The 21348-nt window shown below is 34.0% G+C and overlaps 1 protein-coding gene across 3 annotated transcripts in view; it reads left to right on the top strand.

Annotated features, from left to right (window-relative positions):
• The window catches only part of RABGAP1L (RAB GTPase activating protein 1 like), a 655755-nt gene that overhangs the window by 97452 nt on the left and 536955 nt on the right, over window positions 1-21348 (top strand). For all 3 annotated transcript variants that reach the window (XM_061185687.1, XM_061185686.1, XM_061185688.1), the window contains exons 8-10: window positions 8596-8662; window positions 14100-14202; window positions 17237-17403. In XM_061185687.1, the coding sequence (XP_061041670.1) occupies window positions 8596-8662; window positions 14100-14202; window positions 17237-17403 (337 nt within the window). The remainder of the gene's footprint in view (window positions 1-8595; window positions 8663-14099; window positions 14203-17236; window positions 17404-21348) is intronic.

The following is a 21348-nucleotide window of genomic DNA, read 5'->3' as shown; positions in this document are numbered from 1 at the left end:
CTTCTCTGTCCCTCTCCAGCTGGCATTTTCATGGGTTTTGGTCTCATCATGTGTAGAAATACTGCAAAAGATTTTCTTACATACTACTAAATTGATACGGATTTTTAAAGCTTTATTTAGTATTTAAAATACCCTAGCACTATTATATAGCACCCACATCAATGCTTTGAATAGATTGCTGGTTTTGCTAGATACCCGAAAAGCGAGGGGGAAATTTTTCATTTTTTGCTGTATTAATTTTCTGACTAGTAGATTTTTGCCAAGTATTACTTCTTAATTTGTCATAAAATAATTCAGGGAAAATAATACCATATACATTTGGAAAATGGGTCTCTTTACAGTTCCCTAACAAGAAGTGGAGTTCTAATGATGGTAATTCCAGACCTTTTGGAGGGTTAGTTGGGAAGAGAATTTTGGCTTCAGGGTTTTATGCCTGTCAGATCACTTTGTTCCCAGGGATCTGCCCTGATGCTTGATGTGTGAACCAGAATGAAGTATTGATACAGCAAGCAGAGTATAATTACTAGATTTGTTTTAAGTATACAGCTTCGTTTGTACTGAGTAACATGGGCCATTACTGCTAGGAAGAAAGAATTTCCATGAATCACTTTTATCTGATCCTAATTTCGGGGAGTACAGTCATTACATATACATTAAAGTATATATATATATAATATAAAACACATCATTACTAGAAGGCAGTTTGATCATTTGTAGAGTGATTCAGAGACGTGCCTGTTTTGATAATAAATTCTGCTTCAGTTCTTAATTTGTGCTTTCTGGCTTGCAGCAAAAACTACATAGTGAGAAGTTGAAGTGTTAAGTACCATACCTCATAGCATGAGTGATTGACAGGTACCTTTCCTTGTGTTATTTTCTTGAGGAAAAGATTTCCAAGCCATGGAGTACTGAAAAAAAAAATATCACCTACAGCTCTTTTCTTCTCACAGAATAAGCAATTTTCTAATATGATTTGATATCACTAAAGTAGATAGATAGTAGAACCTGAACTGTTAATTATTTTGGGGCTGATATAATTGTATGTTAGACCATTCTGAGGGTCTTTTGCTGAATTTATGTAGCACTTATTTTTGCCTTCACCCTAGCAAGTTGTTAAATAGTTTTATTTACAAAGGAGCTCAAGTCACTGACTTTAAGTTGCCTAGATGTAAAATCAAGAGTTTTAGATGTCTTAATAATTTTTCTTAATGGACGTCATTTTTCTCCATCCTGAAAATGAGAAAAAGTTAGTGGGGTGACCCAAAGTCTGAATAATATATATTTCTTAAATTAGTTAATTAATTTATTGTTTATTTTTGGCTGCATTGGGTCTTTGTTGTTGCACATGGCTTTCTCTGGTTGCAGTGAGTGGGGGCTACTCTTCGTTGCGGTGCGCAGGCTTCTCATTGCAGTGGCTGCTCTTGTTGCAGAGCACGGGCTCTAGGTGCATGGGCTTCAGTAGTTGTGGCACGTGGGCTCAGTAGTTGTGGCTCACGGGCTCTAGAGTGCAGGCTCAGTAGTTGTGGCGCTCGGGCTTAGTTGCTCCATGGCATGTGAGATCCTCCTGGACCAGGGCTTGAACCCGTGTTGGCTGCATTGGCAGGCGGATTCTTAACCACTGCGCCATCAGGGAAGCCCCTGCATAATATTTTACAAGCTGTTTTTGAACTTACTCATTTGTCCTCTTTGAGTTTTTATATAAGGCAGTAGAAAGGTAACTCTCTTTTACCTTAGAAAAACAGGATATATTTATACAAAATACTTTCATTGTTCTCTGATAGTTATTTCAAGTGACAATTGATAAAGCGTTATCGGCATCATCAGGTGCTTTGGAGAATGAGAAATTGGAAGCTTCTATCTTCTCTCAGCTTTTGGACTGGAACTTGTAATTAGGACAGAATTTTCAGTGTCTTCCATTGCTAGCTTTTGCTGGCACCCAGTGGGGGGGGGGGGTTGTGGCACTCCAGAGGTATGTATATAATACTTACCTTTTTAGCATCGTATCTTAAGAACTACTTTTTTAATATTAGCAATGAAAACGTACATTGCTTTCTGTCAAATGTTTTTCTAAGTTTATTCTAGATGTCTTGGGGCTCATTTTTTAATGAACTTTTAAATGTGAAATAATTACAGACTCACAGGAAGTTAAAATAATAGTATAGAGAGGCCCCATGTACACTTCACCCAGCTTCCGCCAATAGTAACATCTTACATAACTATAGTATAATGTACAAACTAGGAAACTGACATTGGTACGATCGATAGACCTCTACTGGAGCTCTTTTTGAGTCCTTTTGTAAATCATAGTATGCTTCTATAATATAATAATAATTTCTTAATTAATTAATCATTTTTCCAGTGGCAAAAGATCTTTACTTAGCTTTATTTAACTTAAGGTGACTAATCAAGATAGTTATGGACAAAGGGGCTACCAGGTCCTAGCAGAGGAGAGAGTTCCAGGTTGTTCAAATGTAGTAGTTTGTTTTTTTTAAACTGAAATATATTTGACATATAACATTGTGTAAACTTAAGGTATACAACATGTTGATTTGATACATTTATATATTGTAATATGATTGCCATTGTAGCAGTAGTTAACACCTCTGTCACGTCATATAATTATCAATTATTTCTTCTTTGTGGTTGGAATAATTAAGATCTAGTCTCTTAGAAAATTTGATTATATACAGTGTTGTTGTCTGTATTCACTATACTGTGTGTTAGATCTCTAGGACTTATTTATTACTAGTTGCAAGTCTGTACTCTTAAACAACATCTCTCCTGTTCCCCCACTCCCCAGTAACCACCAGTTTACTCTTTGTTTTTACAAGTTTGACGTTTTTAGATTCCACATATAAGTAATATCATACAGTTTTATCTGTCTCTGTCTGGCTTATCTCACTTAGCATAATGTCCTCAAGATCCACTTTTGTTGTTGCAAATGGTGGGATGTCCTTCTTTCTCATGGTTGAATAATATTCCACTGTATATACCACATCCTCTTTATGTATTCATCTATTGCTGCGCCCTTAGGGTGTTTCCATATCATGGCTGTTGCAAATAATGCTGCGATAAACATGAGAGTGCATTTATCTCTCTGATATCCTGTTTTCATTTCCTTTGGGTATATACCCAGAAGTGGAATTGCTGGATCATATGGTAGATCTATTTTTAACTTTTTGAGCAATCTTCATATTGTTTTCCATAGTGGCTATAACAATTTACATTCTCGATTTACATTAAGAAAATAACTTCTTAATTTATTGGTTTAAGAAATTTTGATTTCTAACCCGGCTGTTAAGTTATTAGAAGAGATGAGGTATTTTAACTGTATCCTATGCCAATTATCAATTTATGGCCTCTTGGTTCCAAATCTACCCTCTTACTTGATCTGCGTTAGTGCAACTTTATGCATCTTCTTTGCAGCAAGCACAGTATTAAATTGTGCCAGTAGAGGGTGCTGGAGAGATACCGCAGGAGGGAGGGACTTTTCTTGGTTCTGGTGTGCTGTGATTGTTTCTTGCTCTTGCTACAAGATTCTGGGACATCCAGTGCTGCTGTGCTCCAGCTGTGCACACAGTGCATGCATTCCCTCTGTGAACTCATAGTCCTGGTCCTGGCTCAGCGAGATCTTCCTGCAGCCCTCCAGATACAGACACTGTGGGCCTCAGGCTTTGTACCACTCTGCCTCTGAGCTGCCTCCGGGAGTCCTGATTTCCTTTGTTCACCTGCCTGCCACCCTTGGCTACCTGCACCCTAGAGGGTTGTTTCCTGTTTGCTTGTGGTCCAGCTTTGCCTGGGCAGTCCAGAAAACTTCTTTGTCATCCACTGGGCTGCAGTCATATCTTCTACAGTGAGATCAGATACCAGCTTTAGGGAGAGGATCTTCTTTCCAAGTTTGCTCTTCTTTGGGGTACTCTTCCTCAGCCTTAGGTTGTTCTTTAGAATTCTCTTTATAGTCACTCTCCTATTACAGAGAATAATTTTTTATAATAAACTTTTCCTGTTCAGATTATTTCTGTGCTCTCTCTCCTGTTTGGACCTATACTGACAGTATCTAATTGAACTAGTATCTAATGAAATTAACCAGTCCCACAGATAAAGTTTCTGATACATTTGTGGGGGAAAAAAGTGTTTATTTTAGGCAGTCTTTTTAACTGATAGTCTTTTAATTGTCATAATAATGGCAAGAATAATAACCACTATTTAATGATTCCTACCATATGTTGACATCCATCCCAAGTGTTTATTGCATAGTGTTTTTCATACTAAAGCAAGGAATCCTATAAAGTATCCTTTTATTTACTTTTTTTTTTTGGCAGAGGGAGGAAACTAAAGCATGTTATTTTGCCTGCTAAGAAACAGCTAAGAAGAGGCAACATGAGGATTTGAATCCAGGGCTTTTTGCTAGTCTTCCTAAAATCTTTGTATTTGTCTCTTTTGTATGACTTTTTTTGGGGGAGGGACGAGGGGAGGTATTAAGTATCTATAGATATGATATAATTATTTTGCATCACTAGTAAACACTGCTTAGTTACTAATATTTTGTTCTTATTTATAATGGCAGCATAGTTTGGTTTTTTTTTTAAAGATCTTGGCTGATTTGAAGGGAAGTGGGAGGAATGACTACATAAAATGTTATTTTTATTTAGTAGGACTTTAGGCAATTAATTAACAAAAGTGAAATAACAGGGGATGCAGGTTCGATCCCTGGTTGGGGAACTAAGATCCCACATGCTGTGCAACCAAAAAAAAAAAAAAAGCAAGTCAACAAAAGTTAAATAAGTCTTATGTGTGAATATTGTATTTGTGCTTTAAATATTAATTTGATTTTTTTCTATTTTTAATATATTTTAATAAGTTTACCCATCCTCTTTATTCTCATATTATTTTTTAATTATTCTTTACCTGTTTTCTTTAAGGTTTATATATTTAGGTAAATTATTCCATTGTACCATAGAAAATTGTTATGCTTTTGATAATTGATCAAAGCTTTATATGGCTTGATTCAACTGTTTTAAATGGACTCGAGCTTCTGAGGAATCCATATTATTTTACACACAGATGATATTGTTTTGTATTAAATTTTTTTTTTACTTAAAATGTAAATACCAAAATAGGGCTGTACAGAAAAGAGTTAATATAGGAGGACTGACACTACTATTCCTAAAAGGTCTGCTTATAAGGTTGGTTCTTGACTGGCATTTGGAAACTTGGCTTTCGGGAGGGTTTCCACCATTCCCAGAACTGAGAATAGTGGCTCACCGTGCCTAAACTTTTAGCACAAGCAATGTGGTTTGTGCTGAACACCAGCTTTCCTTCTGGAGTCTGGATTTTTGGTACATGCTAGGCAGAGGATGCCTATGTGACCAGCCCTGAGAAGAACTGAGTCTCTATAAGCGTGTTGCATATGACGTGACATTTCATCTTTATTCTTCCATCAGTTAAGCCTAAAGCCATGCAAGATATGCAGAATTTTTGGTGTCTGTATGGATGCTAACTTGGTGTTAAAAGCTGTTTAAAGCTCTGTTTTGAGTAAAGACTCACTGGGCAGTATGGAAGGTCAAACTTCTCTTCTAAATAATAGTGGCAGTTGTAATAATAATTTATAATCTGCAACAGCTCTAGAATTTACAGTGTACTTTCCCTGTGAGTTTTTTCATTTCAGCTTTACATTAACATAGTCAACCTATAAGCAAGTAATATTTGTGTTTCAGAAATGTGGAAAGTGAGACTTTAAAGTGTGTGACTTGCCCAGGATCACACAGGGAATTTATAATCTTTTCTACTGATAGGCTAGGGAGGTGGCAGAGTATAATGTGTAAAAGACTCTGCAGTTTTGGAGTCATAGTCACGGGCTTAATGGCTATGTGGTTTGGACAAATCACTTCTACTTTCCGGAAGCCAGTTTTATTATTTGTTATATGGAGGTTGTTTTGAAATGTAAATGCAACAATATAGTAATGTCTGACAAAGCATTCAATAAACAGCTGCTATAATTAATATGATAATTATTATTAATATGATAACACCATCATCCCATTCTTAGGAGGTTTGATTTCAAATTTTGGGTCAAGTTAGCTATTTGCTATATTATAAATAATGCTGGGTATGTCTTCTCTCTGCTTTGTTAACATTCTGTACTTAACGGCTATCGTAGAACTTACCGTAGGGGTTGTAATTGTCCGTTTACTTATTTTCCTCCCCTACTAGACTGTGACATCCTTGAGAAAATAGGTGTAATAGTAGTTTGCTTTCTACATTATTTATGGAGTTAATAAGAGAAGATTGAACGCTTTGAACTCCCCAGTGAAACACTTAATATTCGCATTAGGCGTTTGTGGTGCTAATAATATCTAATTTCTGAGATGTTATTCGTAATAGACCTTGCTTGTCTCTATAGGAAACCTTATGTGCTTTAATGAAATATAATTTTGGAAATGACTAATACAGCTTGATAGAAAAAAATTACGCAGTTTTAGTGCTGGAAGAATCCTTAGAGTTCATGTATTGTTACCTCTCCCATTTTCTAGAAGAGGAAGCAGAGGCCCAAGGGGGTTAGGTGCTTTCTCTAGGGTCGCACTGTTGGTTGGTGGCAGGATTTTTTATTTATAACCCAGGAAAAAAGCAGTGCATCAAAGATCATCAAAATAAGGTGATGTGTGTTCCCATTTAAGGAAAACGTAAATTTCCTTTTGCAGTGGAGTTTAAGATAGGACATTATATTAGGAAAATTGTACCCATTTTGCCACTTACCTGTGAGTGCTTGACAAACAATATAGAACTTTAAATTTTCAAATAGAGCAAAAGAAAGGTAGGGAGGGTGCATACTAAACTCTTAGTATTGGTTCCAAAGGGTCTGAGATTATAGAGAGAAAGGAGAAATTATTTTTTCCCTATACACTTTGGTATTCATTAGCTTTTTACAATGAGTATATAAAATAGTTTTGTAACTTAAAAACCATAATACAGAAAATAGTATTTTAAAACCCATGAGAGGTGCAAGCTGAAGCAAAGTATGTAGGGAATGTGAGAGAAGTCTTCTGTCCTCATTGACCCGACTTTTAAGTTGAGGGAACTAAATTTTATATCTGAAAAAGAATTAACTCTTTTATTCTTATAAGGAATTTAAGGCAAACTTAGAAGAAATAGTACAATAAAGTACGTGATTAATTAGCATTTAATTTGTATAGACAGTGTTTATTATAGGAGTTCATAGAGAGTTCATAGCACTTTAAAGGAATTGTATTAAAATTATGAATATTAGATTATAATAATTTCTATTTTAGTAAGTTATGTTTTGTTCACTGGTACAATAATATGTCTGGAATTTCCTCAGAACTTACTGACTTTATCTTTGTTATATACTTGATCTTTTTGGATGCCTTGTGCAAGGTATCCTCAAATATTCACAGGAAGTATTATATATATTTTTTTACTACTTACTAAGCTCATATTCGGACAGGACTAATCTCTTGTCTTGTTTATGGGAAAAAAAGCCATGCTACTAGAAAAGTAAACCTTAGAAAACAAGGATCAGATTAAGTATTGACTGCTCAGCTGCCGCTATTTTGAAACTTAAAAAATGGTATATTTAATTTGTTTATAGTCTTCTATATAAAATGCTCCATAGCATACTTTTAAATTTCGGAAAGCTACAATAAAAACACTCTATTGTAGTAAGTGTGGGTATGCATTGTTGGCAGAGAGAGGCACACTGTGGACAGATCACATTGTCTCTCGAGTACAAGACCTACTTAATAGCCACATAAATTTGAGTAAAATAACTTTTCTGGACTTTACGTTTCTTACCTATAAAGAAGAAATGACAATAATATCCTAACAAATATAAAAAAATGTTCAATTTAGCTGAATTTTAGAGTTTATGAAAATCCTTTACAAACAAAGTGGTAGTGTTGATGGGATTCCTAAAGCTTGCCTAGCATTAGGAAGCACAGAATAAAGTAGTTAATAGTATACAGTATGTTGGATAATATCTTCACTAATATAATAGCATTTTTAGTAATGAGTTTCATATAACATTTTTTTTTTTTTCAAACTGAGGATATAGTATTTCAAACTGAGGATGTAGGCTACTCAGTGAACATGACTGTTGAGGGCCAGGGTGACTGTTTCTATTAATCTGGCTTGATGCAAAGAGAGAGTACAGTGTCTTATTCTAATTTTTAAAAAAATTTTCTTTCTTTTAATTTAACTAGGTTAGTTGATCTTGACCAATATGTTTGGAGTAACTCTAAAGCAAATACAATCTCATTTTTACCTAGAAACTAATTTATATGTCACTACTGTATTTTGTTTCAGTTAACAATTTATGGCTATTTTTATCACAGTTTCTGATCATTGGTAATCTTTTACATGCAAAAATAAAGATCTGGGAATTTAGGTAACTTATTTCTATGTGATTTTATTATGTATCTTAATGAATTCTTATTTGTGATGTTTCTCTAAAAAATGAAAGCTATTTGTAAGTACAGAGCTCAGATTATATCGTTACTATTGAGGCTTTTGCTCACTGGGCTTCTATATATTCTTGATACCTTATTTCTCCTTTTTTTTTTCCCCCAATATTTTCAGATGTTTTGGAATGTTATTAAGCCCAGGTCGAAACGTGAAGAACAGTGACATGCATTTACTGGATATGGTAATGAAAATCTTAAGCATCTTAACCAAGTATAGATGATAGTTATTTTATATTTTTAAAGTATTTTCTATTTTGAAATTTTGTCATTTTGTCAAAATTGTTTCTAACTTTCAGCTATCAATTACTATGATAGTAGTAATTTAATTTGGAACCCCAAACTTAAAATTACTTATGAGGGAGAGATTTAGGAAAACTTTCATAAAAAAAGCATATGCAAGTGGGAAGCAAATAAAAGGATAGTGTAATAAAAATATCCATCTATTCATCTGTTTGGCTTCTTAGGAATGTGTCTCTTCTTTGAGCCAAAATAACAAATACATGATTATAACAGGCACAATGTTATAAGTGAATATGGTGCCTTTCATTTTTTTTAATGCAATGTTATTAATTTGAGTACCGTGATGGATGCTTTTGTTTTCTTTAAAGCGTTTCCCTTTCTGAACTTTTCCTTCTTGATTACATTTCATTAGCAAAGTATATTTACTGTAGGAGTGGTACTTATTTAAGGAATGCCCTTGAAGGTTAATATATATTTAAGAGTTAGTATTTGTTGTAAAAATAGCAAGCCATCTTAACTTTTAAACAGAAATACCTGCTAATATTGCAGTTAATGAAAACATTTACTTTGTGGTTTAGAAATGTTATAGGAAATAGTTATCTTAGTATACGTACAAAGTTTTTTACTTACTTAACTGAGATTTTTTTAGGTAGCACGACATGTTTTCTTCCTTTCAGCTGTATTTTGCAAATGTCAGTTAAATACCACAAATTATATCAACTTTTTCTTTGAGTTATTTCATGGTAACATCACATTGATTTTCTACTGGTAGTAGAATGGTTTATTCAGCCTTTTTGAGGACCTAATTTTGTGCCAAGTATTGTGTGAAGTGCTGGTGTTATAGACATGGTAAAACAGTTTTTACCATCTGTGGGTTCATAATCTTGTGATGGAAATAGATCTTTTAGGTATGTAATGACAGCAGTGGGTTAAGTGCTCTCATAGAGTTGGTACAATGAGCCACAGAAATATAGAGGAAGCACTGCGTGGGTAGGTAAGGTAAGGACAACCAGTTACTTTAAATGTGAAAATGAATTAGCTATTGGTTCACCTCTCTTCCCTCGCTCTTTACAGCATATCAGTAATGCAAGTGGTTTTACTTAAGGCAGGGCATAGCATTTTGGAGCCCTGAAAATTCCGTGAGGAGGTAGTTTCAGGGACATTAAACACTTATAAGCTCCTAGATCCTAATTAGTAATGATTTTTCAGAGTTTAAAAGATTAAGATGAATCACTGGCAAAGATTTTTCTATTAAACCTAAGTTTAGATTATAGAGTTACAGACCTGGCATGAACTTCTGATCCCCCTTAGTCTTAGTGCCTTGCTTGTGGTGCAGCCCTCCACCTTTAAGAGTCTATATTGAAATCAAAGGACTTGTCAGCACTGAAGCTCCTGGAAAGAGCAGTGGGCTTACCTGTGCCACAAATAGTTGGTCAAGTTGGAGGGTTTATATGTACAATTATCAGCAATTGTGATTTGTTATTACCCAATGCTATTAATCTTCATGCTATCTTTAATACACGGTTATTGAGCTTTAGCTAGATTACATCTAATAAAAAGGAACTGGTTACCTTATAATGAAGACTATGGGACAGTTCTGGTTATTACAGGTTATACCTTTGTAATCACCTGAAATCATATTCCTTGTAACTTTGCCTAATTAGTCTTATTTCTGCCCTCTAGAGCCAGATGTTAATACTTTTTCTTCTATGACGTCCAAATACGTGTACACTTTGAAAACAAATTTCACCTTGCACTTTATTCTGACAAACTTTAAAAGTGTATAATTATATTTAATTTCAGAATTTGTGAGACTTTTCTATTTGACTTGAATAATTTTTAAGGAATGCTGACTTTCTTCCCTGAATGCTAAATAAGCAAGATGAAGTGAGACTTTTCTATAAATTTATAAATTTTGTTTAATATAAAATCTGCATGAAAGAGAAAGTTATACTTATAAATGAAATATATTCTTTAGTCAAATAGCCAAATTACTTATATATATATTATACATAGTATGTAAATAAAATCATATATAAATAAAATTAGTTAGGTTTTTTTGTGGGTACAGATAACAGACTCTCAATTTTCTCCCTGTAGTGAGTGAGAATAGTTTGGTGAAGATACTTGTAGTAGGAATAAGGAAATGAGAATTTTTAATTCATAGCCATTGATACCTAGGAAAAGCCTAACAGGAATGTACCAAAAAGCTGAAAACTAGGTAGAGTCAGATTTCTTGGAACTGGAGCACAACTTAAAGTCCTATACGGCAGAAACTAACACAACATTGTAAAGCAATTATACTCCAGTAAAGATGTTAAAAAAAAAAAATCAAGTCACAGAAGACTAAAAACAATGTAATACCATTTTTATAAAAACTCAGAAGCAGGTAAAATAAAATAATATTAAAAAAAAAAAGTCCTAGAGATGCCACAGAAAGTTTGTGGATCTTCACAATTAACTATTTATTGACATTAGGCTAGTAGCTGGACTCACAGAAATAAAATTTACATTGTAATCCAGTATACTTGTAATCTTTATGTATAAAAAAGCTAAAGTAAAATTTTTATGAAACAATTCTTAACCCTTACATGTGTGATGAAATCTGCAGTTTTTTTCCTCTACTTGATTAAAAAGTCTGGTCATAATCCACTAAATTGATTTTATGATCCACAAATGGGTCACAAACTGCTGGTTGGAAATCATTAGCCTGTCAGCTCCATAAAGTCAGGACCATTTTGTTTTGTTTTCCTTGCTGGATACGCACAGGTATAGAGCATGACTCACAGTAGGCTCATATTTGTTTAATGAATGGATGGATTAGCATGAACTTACATTTTTAATTTTTATTTTTTTGTGTTATCTCCTCCTTCTGATGCCATCTGTGTACTTTACCCTGCTGTCTGCCTACTTGACCTCATAGCTTCAGCTTACTCATAACTTGACAGTAGTTCATTCATGGCTTAGTATGAATTAGCATGTTTCTTCAGCTTATGTTTCCATTGCAAAGTGCCATATTCTCATTATATTTCCCAGTTTATTTTCTTAAGAAGAGGGCATCTGGTGGTTCCAGCCTGGCCTAGTTTGGGCAGAGGCTTTTGTTGTCCAGATGTCCTTTACCTGATGTCCCTGATCTTGTCAGCCTTCTTGGGGGAGCCGGGGCATGCAGAGGAGTCAGGAAAGAACTCTAGAGCAAAGATTGTGGCAGTATCTTCATAAGGGGATGGGAGCAAGCCAGGCTATGTAATAGAAATGTCTAGTTCAATATCAAAAATGACTTGATAAAGAGAAACTTTTATTGAGGGCTTTTGATGTGTAAGACAGTATTATTGTGGTTGTATGTTGTGAGGACTAAAAAGAAATAAAAATATGCTTAATTTGGTTAGGCTGTTTTGGTTACAAGAAACAAAGATTCACTTAGAGCACCTTAAAGGCAAAAGAGGTTATTGATCTTCATGAAATTGTACCTAAACCTGCAAAGTGGTCTCTATCTGGTCTCTTCCTGTCTGCCTCTCCTCCTGCCATGGGCTTACTCTTTCTGTGAGACTCTTGATTGCTGCCCCTGTTCTCTCAACCTCTGGTGCTCCGCCCCACCTTCTGTCTTTCTGCACCTTCTCCTCTCTCCCCCTCCCTGCCTCCCTTCCTCCCTCCATTCCCCCCTTCTTTCCTTCTCTTCCCTCTTTCTCCCTCTCCTCCCCTTCTCCCTCCTTGCCCTTTTCTCTCCCTCCCTGCCTTTTCTCTGCCCTTCTCTTTCCTCCCCTTCAACTTGCCTCCTTTGTATCTGCCTTTGTTTTTTGACTACATGATTAATTATTTTTAAGGATTTTTTCGGTGTTTGTTTTCTCCATTTCTCTCTTACCACTTAGCAGTTTCCTAGTACTCTGCTGTTCTTTATATATTTTTCCCTACATTAAATTCTGTTATAACTTCGTTTTGTATGTGGCCTGACATCATCACCTGACTTCTTATCAAAACCTTTCAGCCCCGCTGCTAACTGCCCACTTTCCTTGGTATTTGTTAATTGAAAGAAAGAATTTGACTGGTCTAGCTCATTTTTTTGGACTCAAGCATAGCACGAGCTCTTGTCCAGAAATGGACTGGATTTTTTTGGGTCAGGTGCTCATTCTTGTTCTGAACGTCTAATTAGACAGTAGAGAGAGAGGATAGGCACATGGAAGGGAGTGAGGGAGAGGGAGAGAGAAAGATATGAATATATAAGTGTGTTGGAGGTACTGAGTGGGTTTCCTTTACATGGCCTTGAGTGTATTTCACCTCTGGAATTCAGGGTCCCTGCACTTAAGATATACAATCTGATTAGTGAAATATCACGCGTACACTAGAAAAATGTACATAGTAATTGCCAAATGACTACAATAATTTCATAGGGATTCAGAGAAGCATCTGTGTGGGGGAAATATTGAAAACAAAGTTTTTTCTCTTTTAGTCTGACCCTTTTCGCACTCTCCATTTATAATATAAGGAAATCAGTACAGAAAATTGAAAGTACTGTGGATAATACTCTTTTGCACGTGCACATATTTGTATGTGTGTGCTGTTCTCCCACGGGACAACCTCTAAGCTCCCCCACACTACATACACACACAACTACGTGTGGCCTTGCTTTCAAGGCCACATATAGTTGTGGAGTTGCTGCTTTAGCGAGAGTCAAGAGCTGGCTTGGTAAAAGTCTTAAGGAGTGGAGGAAATGAAGAAGAAGAGGAGAAGGAGAGAACAGAAGGAGAATAAGTATGAGGGTAGAGGGAGATAGTTAATTACCTTGAGTGCTGATTACAAACCAGTATTAGTCTCCTAATATTGATTTATGATTGTTAGAAAGTGCACCTATATCTGGCATATAGGCAATAAAAAGTATTAGCTTTAAAGGTATTCATTGTGATAAAGTACATTAATATTTTAAGAATATATTAAAAATTAGAACATTGGAAGAAAAATCCTGACTTATTTTCCTGTGATTAGCTATTAATTCAGTTTAACTATCTTCAGTGAGATCCGTACCATAGTTTTAATAGAAACTTCATATATCCTGTATGTGTAGGTATGTGAGATTTTGACAACCAGCCTAAGATAAAGTTAAATATAACTTCATACCAGTATTATGTTTTTGTGAGTCAGCATGTAAGGGTATACCTCCTTTTATCCAAGAGTATGTGTCTCTAAATAGAAACTCTGGAGAAAGCTGTAGGAGAATTTAATATTTAAAGAAATGCTTCTGTGGGATGAAAAAAAAGAAAATAAGTCCCCTGTTTGTAAATTCAAATTTTAATAAATTGGATTGCTTAAAGTAAGATATACTTATAATTTAAAATGATGATTTTTTGGTGTATATATTCTCAGTGATTCCTGTTTGAACTTTTATAGGAATCCATGGGGAAGAGCTATGATGGGAGAGCTTATGTTATCACTGGCATGTGGAACCCCAATGCACCAATATTTCTGGCACTTAATGAAGAAACCCCAAAAGGTGAATTTTCTTAAAAAATTCCTTATTATTTACTTTAAAATTTACATTATGGACAGTATTGTTTTGCCATGTTTAAAAAAATTCTGGTGCTTTTAAATAGAATTATTCTTGTTTTCGTGCTTTATACATCTATGGGGAAAACCTCCACTATTCAAAAGAAAGCCCCCCAATGATAATGTGGATTAATTTTGTTACATTATGTAAGAAAATATTTGGGCTTTGTGTTTCATATGTCATTATAGAGTTGTTTTATTTAAGAGGGAAATGATGGAAGAATATGAAAGAAATGATGAAGCAAATTCTGGAATTTTTGCATATCTGATAACTATTTTAACTTTTTTTCTCTATATTACAGATTACTTATATCTTTTCATTTACTATTATTCATTCCAGTCTTTTGACCTTCGGGAACTTAGTGTAATGTATGTTTAGGATTTCATTTGTGGCAAATACTTTTTTCCAAGTTGTTTACCTTTTCATTTTGTTTAATATGTTAGTGTTGAACAGAATTTATAGATGATAAGTAGGCTCATTTGTCATTTTTCCCATTGTATTTATTTTTATTCCTATTTTATCCAGATATCTGTTAATTGCCCATGTGGTTTTTTTTTTTTTTCCCCTCCACCTTCTGCCTTTAAACTAAAATTTAGTTTTATCTCATGAGTTATAATCTTCTACTAAATGCTATACTGTGATTCAACCAATAATTTATATTGAGAAAATAATGGATCAGCTTGTTTGATCTTTAGTTTTATATTATTTACTTTATACCCACAATAGACTTTCAGTTAAAGACAGGAACATTAGTGAATACTGATATGGAAATATAATATATTAATGAAGAACATTAAATGATAATTATTTTTGAATTTCCTTAATAAAAGTATTTACCAGTTCCATAAATTGCATGCATTTGATCACACATCAAGCTATTTCAAAATGAGGGCTAAAAGAGAGAAAAATAATGATGATTATGTAAAATTTAGCTTTTCATATATTAGGAATAAATAATTTTTACACCACAGTTTGTTATTTCTGGATACAAGCTTGTGAATACCAGTCTGTAAACGTCTTCCTTATAATCATTCAGAAAATCAACGTGAAAATGGAAAAAATAAGCCAGTTGATAATTTTGAAGTAAAATATAGAAATTTCAAATACTACCTTATAAAAGCACTTTTTACCTGTTCTTAACACATAGTTCAGTTTCATTTTGTATTTTAATACCTATTTGGTCCTCAATTAAAAATAATATATTTTAGGGACTTCCCTGGTGGTCCAGTGGTTAAGGCTCTGCCTTCCAATTCAGTGGGTGCAGGTTCGATCCCTGGTTGGGGAACTAAGATCCCACATGTCATGAAGTGTGGCCCCAAAATAATAATAATAGTAAAAAAATAAAAAAGAATTATATATTTTAAAAAATACATATTTTAAAATTTATTTGTTCAATTAAAAGAAACTACATAGTACTATATTACAATAATTTTCTAATGCAAAAGATAATGTATTTTAAATTTAAAATCATTTCATATGCCACACAAAATTGTTGACCTAATTTCTTAAATTTTTAAATGGTGTTCTTGAAATTATAAATTACTGAGAGGAGTCATGAATCAAAACTACAAAAGTTGAAGCCCTGAGAGATGAAATGTCTTGGATCTTTTCACTACGTCAAGTTGTATATTGTATTCTGCGTTTTGTTATTTTCTCTAACCCCTCTACTTTACTCCCCTGAGACTTTATAAGGTCCTTAGGTCAAGTACAATGTCTAGAGAATCCTAGTTCCTCTTGAATTGGCAGATAGAAGGCTTGTATTTAGTACGAACGTAATACATTTTTTGTTGAGTTTAATGATATTAATAGAAGTGTAGTTGATGAGTATAAATGTTGTATAATGGTTAAAAAGACACTATTGAAGGTTTCTTCTAATGGTAGGCTTTGTTATTTGAACTTTAACTGAGAACTGAAAATGGTAGACAATATAAATTTTAAAAATATTTTAAAAATAATGAAGAAATGACAAAATGATATGGAATAAACAAACCACAGTTTCAAAAATCCCAATGAATTTCAAGCAGGGTAAATAGAATAAAATGAAATCCATATTTCAACCTATCACAGTGAAACTGAAGGAAACCAATAGATACTGGTCTAGAAAGTCTAGATTCAAATTAGAGGAAGGCTATGGTGAAGAAAACATTTTAAATAGTAACTGAAATTTTGACTGATAACAGTATACTGTTGTCTAAAAGCACTTGCCAGGACTCTGATATATATTTTATGTATATAAAATATATATACATACTATAAATATGTAGTGTGTACATATACTCTCTATATGTAGAGAGAGTATATATGTGTATGTGTACTCTATATGTTTTATATAGAGAGAGTATATATAGCGTATTTTATATGTTATGTATAGAGTATATATATGAAAATTATACATTAGAGCTTTGGTCAATAATTTTCCTGATGGTTAATATGTATTATGGACAATGAGGGTACTGACAAATCTCTAGGGACTTCCCTTAAAGCATACAGCATTGAAATATTAATAACATTTTCCCAAACAAATTTAACATAATGAAGGTTGAGCATCTCTTCTGATTTGACAGTCCTTCCCATGCAACTTATCAAACAGACCTAATAATTTCTAGTATCTCTTTTTATAAAATGAAAGGGCAGATCTTTGTGATTTTCCAGGGTTTTTTTTTAAACCTGAAAGATAGTTTTAGTGTAAAAGACATTCTGAAATTTCTATTTTATTTATTTTTTTATATTAAGGGCCTGATTTTGAGAAGGAAAAATTAAAGTTATCAGAGGAGATTTGAACATTTGATTAAGGTGGGATCAGGAGTGTTGAGAAACATACTTGGGAAACTTGGTTACCTATTTAATCTAAGTGACAATAAAACATTTAAAATTAAACATAGCAGGTAACGGGAGTATAAAGAACCTTAGTCCTTTAACTTTGTTTTCTTAAATAAGTAATAATAAAGCCGGCATAAAACACAGAAAATTTCTACTGCAGATAAACGAGTGTACATGACTGTGGCGGTGGATATGGTAGTCACGGAGGTGGTGGAGCCTGTCCGCTTTCTCCTGGAGACAGTAGTCCGCGTGTACCCTGCAAACGAGCGATTTTGGTATTTCAGCAGAAAGACTTTCACAGAGACTTTCTTCATGAGGTTGAAACAGGTAGGACCTTTTTGTTCTTTTCACATAATACATTTTTTCCACCATTTTTTCTTTAATGCCAACATAATTTCTTAAATAGCAATAAAAAGCAACAGAATTCCTCAGATAATCAAATGATATTTAGAGTCAACCAACAGAGTATTTGAAAAATCCATATGTAGGTAATGTCAGTTGAAAAAAAACAACTAGTAATAATTATGTAGAAATTTGTTTTAGAAACCTGTAATGTGTACCTGTAAAGTATCAACATACTTAATAGAAATAACGAATCTATATCTAAAACAACTTTTCTTCCTTTTATATACAATTACATAAAACCCAAAAGAAAGGACACAGAAACATCATATCTTTATAAAGTAATAGTGAAAAAATTATGAAGTAATACATGACTAATTGTTATAGTTATTTCTACCTATATAATATTATGTGAAGGTGTTGTTTGACTTATTAGTAAGGTTATAAAATTATTTTAATATTAAATGAACAAAAGTAGGGTTTCTGTGAAGTTCTTAAATTAGGCAGTATAAGTAGGTAAAATACACTTTTTGTTATGTAATAAAGGAAGAAGGTAACAGTGAAAAATAATTTGAATTCTAGTAGTGTCCATTTTATGAAATCAGAGTAAAATATTCTTTTTGAGTGATGGAAATCCTTTTCATCCTGTTCAGTGCTCCCTCTCTCCCAAGTTTAAAAAAATGCTTGTTGCTTCATATACTATAATATGCAAAATGTAATGTGGTAAAAGCAAGCATCAGTTCAGTGAACAAATATAGAAGCCACTTAACCATTTTCATATTAAAAAAAAACTTGTCATTGCTCAGTTAGGCTTCATATATTAGATGCTTTGAAATTGTTGTGGTTTTCATCTTTCATAAAATTATTAGAGCTGTGGTTTGACATAGCTTTTATTACTGTGTAGACTGTTTTTTTTCTTTTAGTTTTTGTAGCATATTCTGATGAAGATAATATGAACAATATTTAAAATTTTAGTGTCCTGAGCATATTTTCATATTTTATTCTGAGATATTTTTCTCCCTTCTTTCTTTCTTTTCTTTTCTTTTTTTTGGTAGCTTAATTGTTAATGACTATCAAAGAATTCATTTGTCATTTTGAGCCAAAGGATTATTCAGAGTTGCAGAAGAGTGAATAAAGGAGCTGTATACAAAGTGGTTGTCATCATTCTAGTGACAATTAATAAATTATTATGCTGTGAATTTTTCTTCCTTGAGACTTGATAAAAAGTTAACTTCCCCCCTCCCGCCCTGCCCCCCCAAATTAGCTTTTTCTATGTATATATATATGGCAAGGTAAACAAGAGTACTGGAATTTATATATTTATATAAATTTCAAGAATATATATATTAGAGTGGATTTTTATTATTAAATGTTATTTTCGTATTTTTAAAACTACTGATGTTGAGTGACTGAGTGGTAAGTACCATGAGTTAAGAATTTCTTAGTACTAAAACATTAAAAATACTATTTGAGGCCATTTCATGTGAAATAAAAAGATTAAATTAGATTCACTTGTAATATTCAGCTCCAATAAATGTGAGACTGATTTAAATGAATATCAAATAAGAACATGGTTTCTAACTTTAGTGGTATAATTTAATTTCTTTAGTAGATACTGTGTTATTCTGTTTATTATTATTTTTATTTCTTCTTGAGTCATTTTGTGATTTGTGTCTTTCAAGGAATCTTCAGTTTAATCAAGGATATTTAATTTATTGCTTAAAATATTACCTTTTTATTTTTAATGTTTTTAGGATCTGTAGGATCTGCTTTTATTTCTGATATTGGTAATTTATATATTCTCTCTTGTTTTTTGTTTTATCAGCCTAGCTAGAGGTCTATTAATTTTGCTGATTTTATTCCCCCCCAAAGAACCAGATTTTGGGTTCATTGATTTCTCTATTGTTTTTCTGTTTTATCTTCTGTTGATTCCTTTTGCTTCCCTGGAGGTTGGGGGAGTAGGGCTGAAAGTTCCAGCCCTCTATCATGTGATTGATTCCTCTAGCATCCATCTTCCCCCCCTCCCCCCACCATATCCTCAGGGGCTTTCCAAAAGTCACCTCATTAACATAAATTCAAGTGTGTTTGAAAGAAGCTCATTAGGAATAACAAAAGATGCTCCTTTTATCTTCATTGCTCTGGAACTATTTCAGAAATGGGATAAAAACCAAATATTATAACAAAAGATGTTTCTTTTGCCTTTATTGCTATGGTACTGTTTCAGGAGCCAGGATGAACACCAAAATATATATTTCTTATTATATCACAGTATCACAGTTGTCATGATGAATAAATATGAATTCATGTGAGGCCCTTTAGGACAGTGCTTGTCACCTGGTGCATGTTCAGTAAATGTTAGCTATTATTGTTTTTATTAATGTTAATTAATACTTGTTTGTCTTCTATCTAGTCTCTATTCTTTTGGGGCAGAATCCTTTGTTTCTTAAGCCTAAAATAAATGAAGGAATAAATGAACCAATAAATGAATAACTATCTCTGGTAGAAAGGTCAGGATTTTGGAGTGTGGTAAGACAGAGGAGGGCATTTCAGTCAGAGACAAGAGTTGAGTCAGGTCACAGAACTCTGATGTAACATGATATGTTCAAGATCTGTAGGAAATTAGATATTGCCGAAGCATCAGTGGGCATGGTGGGTAATTATTCCGAATAGGTAGGTCATTACCATGCTTAGTCCTTTATCCTCAGGTTGGGAGAATTTTAAGCTGTGAATGACACTATATTTATAATTGGGAAAGGTCATTCTGACAGCAGTGAAAAAGACATTGATATTGGAGGCAATAAATATGAAGTAAGAAGGCTGTTGTGGCCAAGATGAGAAATGATGGCGTGAAGAAAGGCGGTGGCAGTGGGGATAGTAGCAAAGATGAATTTGAGAGGCCTTAGGGAAGTAAGAATGAAGATCTGGTGTTTGATGTGACCTGAGGTTGAGGGAAAATAAGGGGTCTAGGATTAGTTTCAGGTGACTGGGTGGTTGTGGATCCTTTTGATTGAGATGTTACGGAGTCCAAGCTTGCTCTGCTCGCTGCAATGAATCGGGGACGAGGTGTTGAGGCAAGGAATATGACTTTATTCAGAAAGCCGGCAGACGGAGAAGATGCCAGGCTAGTGTCTCTGATAAACCATCTTATGGGGTTTGGATGCCAGCTTCTTTTATAGCACAGAGAGAGGGAGGAGATGAGTAAGTACAGTCAAAAGGCCATAAGTTTTGCAAATACCCCGTGGAATGGCCAGCCTCCGTGAGGGGATATGTTAGTTTCTTCTTCTTTCTTGAGACATCCACAGGTGGGTGGGGTGAGGTTGTCTCCCTGTGAACTGAACAGAGGCACTTTAGTTTAACATTCAGGCAGAGGGGCAGGTTTCCCTGAGGCAGGCCATTATGTATGATTATAATAACAAAAACAACAAAAAGCAAAGGTTAAAGTCAAAGAAACAGATCGAACCTGGAGTCCGATTTAGCTTTTCCCTGTTACAGAAATAGACTTTCAAGGAGAAATGTTTCTAGGCTCATGAGGAAAGCTAGCGGAGTTTCAGATATGCTGAATTTCACATTTCTGTGGAACTATTAGGTTTAGTAAGCAGTTGGATATTTGTATCCTAAGCTTGGGAAATAAAGATTTTAAAAGTGGTTAAAGCTTGAGAATTGTGACTAGGAGTAGGTAAATTACCCTGTGGCCAAGTGTTGAATGGGGAGACATTGAAAAGATTGGTATAGGAAGAGCATTGAGCCAAGTGAATGTAGAAGGATAAGCACAGATCTAGGGGTAAAATCACAAGAGCAGGAGGCCAGGAAAGGCGAGGGAGGAAATTGTTTCCAGCAGGAGAGAATGCCTGCAGCCTTAGGTACTTCAGGAAGGTTAGCTAAGGATTTGATTGGTAAATAAGAGACAAAGATCTTAGACTGTAAAACTTG

This window comes from Eubalaena glacialis, chromosome 3 (assembly GCF_028564815.1).
Source record: "Eubalaena glacialis isolate mEubGla1 chromosome 3, mEubGla1.1.hap2.+ XY, whole genome shotgun sequence".
Taxonomy (NCBI): Eukaryota; Metazoa; Chordata; class Mammalia; order Artiodactyla; family Balaenidae; genus Eubalaena; species Eubalaena glacialis.
This window is presented reverse-complemented; position numbering and strand designations above follow the sequence as displayed.